The 5508-nt window shown below is 46.2% G+C and overlaps 1 protein-coding gene across 1 annotated transcript; it reads left to right on the forward strand.

Annotated features, from left to right (window-relative positions):
- The first annotated feature begins 3916 nt into the window (after window positions 1-3916).
- On the forward strand, window positions 3917-4622 carry LOC104542894 (C-C motif chemokine 5-like). The gene is made up of 3 exons (XM_010187360.1): window positions 3917-4013; window positions 4236-4344; window positions 4529-4622. The coding sequence occupies exons 1-3, from the start codon at window positions 3917-3919 to the stop codon at window positions 4620-4622; spliced, it is 300 nt and encodes a 99-aa protein (XP_010185662.1).
- The last annotated feature ends 886 nt before the right edge of the window (window positions 4623-5508 follow it).

Below are 5508 nucleotides of genomic sequence, written 5' to 3' on the forward strand. Positions count from 1 at the left end.
CACTAGAGAAATTAGGCTTGCTAGCATCTGGACAGATCACCAGTGCATTTTGAATGGAGGTATAGGAACAGCAGCATTTCTCCAGCTCAAGGTCCATTGCCGTGTTACTGGAAGGATGTTCAGTGTCTACATCTTTCAGCAACATGTCCCTTCGCACAAGTCAAGATAACAAGCATTCAGATTTCTTCTGGGAACCCTGAAGACATCATCCATTTCCTTCCGTGTACCTTCTTCCTAATCCTGTGGCAGTGAACAGCCACATTTGGATCTTGCTACCCGCTCTCAAGTGAGCAGATTTTTGACTATTCACTTTACTTTTCCATCCTTCCCGATCAATTTTTATTTTGGATGTTATCTAGGAAAAAAAAAAAACAAATAGAAGTGATTAAGTGGCTCACATTTAGATTCTCGTTTATTCATATTTTTGGCTGGTAGATTTGTCATCTGTAGTGCTCAATATTAGTTATGCTACATTTAACACTATCCAGAACCATTCTTTTCATGTAACCACTCTTCCCCAGAAAATAATTTTCTCGACAACTACACTGATTTCTTTTTTGTTGGTAGTCCGTCTTGCAGAAGCCACAGAATCCAACTGAAACAACTGAGTACAACAGCATGATGCCACCAGGAAGTGCAGCTTTGTCTTGCTTTTTTGACCTAGACTATAGCAAAAAGAGTCACTTCATCATCACCCCGTAGCTCTCGCTCACCATTTATCTTACATTTGCAAGCTCAGTACTTCTTGCTCCGCCAAAAAACCCTACCTGCACTCCTTCAAAACATAACTTTACTCGGATAATGTGTATTTCAGGCAAGGAGCAAGTCTTTCATTCTAGCTCATAAGTTATATTTGAGGCTATCATAACACTGCAAGCAAACAAATTTAAGAGAATTGCTGTAATTCTTGGGATTAGTGTGACCTCATCTCCCTCTACAATTATTGTCCTGTTCGGTTCATTCCTCCTGAGCAGATGTCCAGACACTGCTACTTAGACTTTTTACATTTGAATGCCTCGCAGGATAGCAAAATACCCTGAAATCAGTGCTTGGCTGGTGTAGCCCTTCTAACTCAACAGCAGTCTCTCCCTCCTTGAAGAATTTCTGTGAAACGCCCACTGGGAAGCACTATGATCTCATAGCAGGTGATGTAGATTTTCTTTCTAGCTCTGAAATCCTCTCTTTGAACCCTCCACAGGAAGAGCAGTTCTTTCAGCTGGACTAGAAAATCCCATCTGTTTATTTGGCTCAGTTTTCTACAGCTCCCATGACCCCTTTTCTGCCTAAACCATAACTTCAGGAACAGCAATTAGAATGAAAACTACTCCTTTTGTACCCTTCCATATTCATGGCAGAGTTTATAACATCAAGCCTCCTTTGAAGGATGCTCACGAAAAGTTTAATTCCCCATATAACAGTAACTTTAAAAATATTGTTGCTTCTTTTCAAGAGTTCTGACAACAAACAGGCCAGAAAATATGTCTGCATATATTTGCAACCATGAGTTGCACTGATGGGCTTCATCTCAGAGAGGAGCTGCATTTCACTGGCAGGCAAGCTACCTGTTAGCAATCTTTGATTATTTTACATATATTGTTTATTTTATACTAATAATTTACAGTCTAAATTCTATTAAAAATTACCTACATACTCAATACTAAAAATGCAACCAGTCTCACAACAATAAAGTCCATGCTGGTACCAGGATTATAAAAAAAAGATGGTTTCTGAGACTCTGAGTGCTTGAGAAAACACCTCTCATTTCACATCTTCAGCTTATTCAGTACCTAAACTCTGTCTCATTGAAACAAGTCAAGATTTCATCTGCAAAATCCTAATTATCCCCTGCACACTTATAACGAAAGAGCCTATAAAAACATGTGTCTGGAACTGGCTAAGAAGGAAAGCTGGATTCACCACAGTGTCAGAAGTCATCTAGAAATGTAGTCAGGAGCATTAAAACAAACATGCCAGTGAATACTTTGTCTCTTCCCAAAACAAGGCAAGGTTCACTGTAATCAGCCACAAAGATCATTTCTAGAAGGGCAGAATTCATAAGCTGGTTTTCATACACGTATCTGTAGCATCAGCCCTAAACAGTTTAGCTAAGGAAGTAATTTCAGTAAGAAAATGGCAATATAACTAACAGCATAAGCTGTTAGCACTTAGAAGAATAAAATATTCTAGAGAGATGTTTTGCAATATTATACCAAAGCTTGCTTTTTTCTTTCACTAAAATTACGTGGATAGAAGAAAGGATCCACTTATGAGAATATATATTGTAAAATAAATTCTAAGCTGGTTAGTTCTCTCTGATGTTCCAGTAATTCGTATTAAGGATATAGGGAAGAAGTTAACGTAATAACAATCATTTCCTCAGTTCATCTTTTTGGCATATTATGCAATTCATTTTCTCAGTTTGGCATTGTTTATCTTTCTGCTTGAATGCATAGAATTAAATCCAAGGAAAATATGAAGTTATTTCAGAAGAAGAAAACAGTTACATAGCATAACTTAATTTAAATGGACAAAATTATTTAAAACAAAACAAAAAGAGTTTCAACCACACTACAACAGAGTAGCTTTCCTATGATTCAGACTTGGAACAAAACAGACCTACAACTTCCAGTACTGGAAAAGGACACATTATCTGTGATTGCTTGGACAGGGGACTGAGAGTCACCCATGCAGAGAATCACAAAGACAGATGCTGTGATGAGGACTGCTTCTCCGAGCTGAAAACAAGAGTTTGCTCAAAGAAGGAAGGTTTACCCATGAAGTCTCAGGCACAGCTGTAAGCCTCTGCACCACCTGAGGAATGAGCGCATTAAGTGCTTTTAAGACAACTTTCCATCACAGTGAGCTGTCGCAGACTCCTTAAGGGAATATCAGAGGAATCCAGCTCCTGTTAGCTCAGATCTTGTCTGGTGGGGTCATTGCAGCAGCAGCAGGGTTGGTGTCACAGAGGTTTGGGCTCTGGCCCAAACGGAATCTGAATGTTGCAGCCCCATGGCCAGTGCTTCCCCTTCTGCGGCTCGCTTGCTTCTCCAGCTCAGCAAAACTGGGTGATTCTGACATAGTTTCCCCTATATGATGCACTCTTCTCTTTCCTTTACATCTCTGGGGGATGAAAGGAGGGCAGTGGCAGCAGGGGCCGTGCACCGTGCAGAAGAGAGCCCTGCAGCCACCCCAGCTCCAGCCCTACTCATGCATCCCTCGGCCCCTGCAGCACCACAAATGTCACAGAACAGAATCACTGAATAATTTAGGTTGGAAAAGACCCTTAAGATCATCAAGTCCAACCGTTAACCTAACACTACCAACTCCACCACTAAACCACGTCCCTAAGCACTACGTCTATACATCTTTCAAATGTCTCCAGAGATGGTGACTCCACCACTTCTCCGGGCAGACTGTTCCAGTGCTTTACAACACTTTTGGTGAAGAAATTTTTCCTAATATCCAATCTAAACCTCCTCTGGTGCAACTTGAGGCCATTTCCTCTTGTTCTATTGCTTGTTACTGGGGAAAACAGACCGACACCCACCTCACTACAATCTCCTTTCAGGTAGTTGCAGAGAGCGATAAGGTCTCCTCCTCTCAGCCTCCTTTTCTCCAGGATAGAAAACCCCAGTTCCCTCTGCCACTCCTCATAGACTTGTTCTCTCTTGAATCTGAAAGTCACAGCCCTATGGCCAGCATGTCCCCTTCTGTGGTTTGTCTTCTCTAGCTCAGCAAAACTGGGCAATGCTTACATAATTTCCCCAGTACGATGCACTCATCTTCTTTCTCTGGAACCCTGCACCCACCCAGCAGCCAGGGCATAAAAGGAGGACAGGGGGAGCAGGGGTTGAGAGAGAACCCTGCAGCCACCCCAGATTCAGCTCCACTCAGTTCCCTCAACACCTGCAGCACCATGAAGGTTCCTGCAGTCACCCTGGCTGCTCTGCTCATCATGGCCATCTGCTCTCCAGCTGAGGCCCATCCCATTCCTGCATCACTCCAGGATCTAGGTTAGCTGTCCCTCCCCAGGAGAGAGCCTCATCCCCATTGATGGGACCCTTGTGTCCATGGGGATGGATGGAAGCAGGTGGTAATCACCAGTGCTGGGACAGTGCTCCCAGGGGGTGTTCCCAGAGGACACAGCATAGGTGATGGAGAATCCCCTGGGAGGCCCAGGCAGAGCCTCTACCACACTGTGGGGTCTCACTGGGGCTGTCTCTCTGCCCCCACAGACAACGTCCCCTCTGTCTGCTGCCTCAGATACCTGAGCCGCCCCATCCCGCAGAGACGCATCACTTCCGTCTACACCACCAGCAGCGCCTGCAGCCAGCCAGCAGTGATGTGAGTACCCAGCGCTGCCAGGGGTCGGGGTGTGACAGCCAGGGCACCGCCCCAAGCATGTCCAAGAGTGGTCGGAAGGGGGAAAGGGACATGGCCAGGGACATCCGGGGCTCTGCCAGTGGGACCCAGCGCAGGTACCACACTGCCCCAGCCGAGCACCCCAACATTGGTTTTCTCCCAACAGCCTGGTCACCAAGACAGGGAGAGAGCTGTGCGCAAACCCCCAGGAGGCCTGGGTGCAGCAGCATGTGAAACACTTCCAGAAGCCGAAGAACTGACCCTTCCCCACTGCTGCCCCAGTGCAGCAGGCTCAGCCTCCGGCATCAGACACACAGCAGAGTGCTTAAGCTGCATCCCTCTTCAACTGGAAAATTTTTTCTAATTTACATACGTTTGTTAAACTAAATTTTGCTTGCTAAGAAAGTGAAAATACAAAAATGATTTAAAAGATATCAACATGCCTGTTAATGAGGAGTCAGGAGTTTTGATGCCTAAATAAAGTGTTTGGATTATTAAACCCTTTGGGTGTTTCTGAAGATCTTGCCCTGACAAGAGAGAAGGGACACACGGGGAATCCTTTGCCCTTCCTACACCCTGATTTCACTGCTCCCCTTGGGCAGAGCAGCCTCAGCCCCATGGCAGATCCCACAGTGCTTCCTTCTCCTCAGCCCAGGCTCAGCTTCTGCCCTCCAGTATGATCCAGATGTCCCAGTGAGGTGACACCAGCATCTCAACCAGGGGCTGCCTATCTCTCGGGGTCCTTCCCACACAGCATGTGCAGAGCTGGGTCACAAACCCCTCGGGTGAGGCAGCTCCTCCTTCCCCAGACATCCCCTGCCAGCTCAGTGATGTGTTTGCCCCAGACACTGGAGGTGCAGGACAGTCCTTGACCGCACTCACATCTCCACACCCAGCCATCTCCTTCACTACAGTCCCTTTGCAGTGATGGATCTGAGCCCTGCCAGAGGGAATTTCGGCCAGTGCCTGGCTGTGCAAGCAGAGCCTGCACTCCAAGAAGGTCCTCTGGTCTCCCCCCTATCCCACATGCAGCGTTACCCACACTGGCACCCCAGTGTGGTGCTGGGAGTGATGGAGCTGCTGTCCCCTGGCAGTGTGTGGGCTGTGCCAGCCAGCTGCCTTAAACCCAAGGTTGTTTGGCAGCTG

Source organism: Mesitornis unicolor, unplaced genomic scaffold (assembly GCF_000695765.1).
Source record: "Mesitornis unicolor isolate BGI_N332 unplaced genomic scaffold, ASM69576v1 scaffold41310, whole genome shotgun sequence".
In the NCBI taxonomy this organism is placed as follows: domain Eukaryota; kingdom Metazoa; phylum Chordata; class Aves; order Mesitornithiformes; family Mesitornithidae; genus Mesitornis; species Mesitornis unicolor.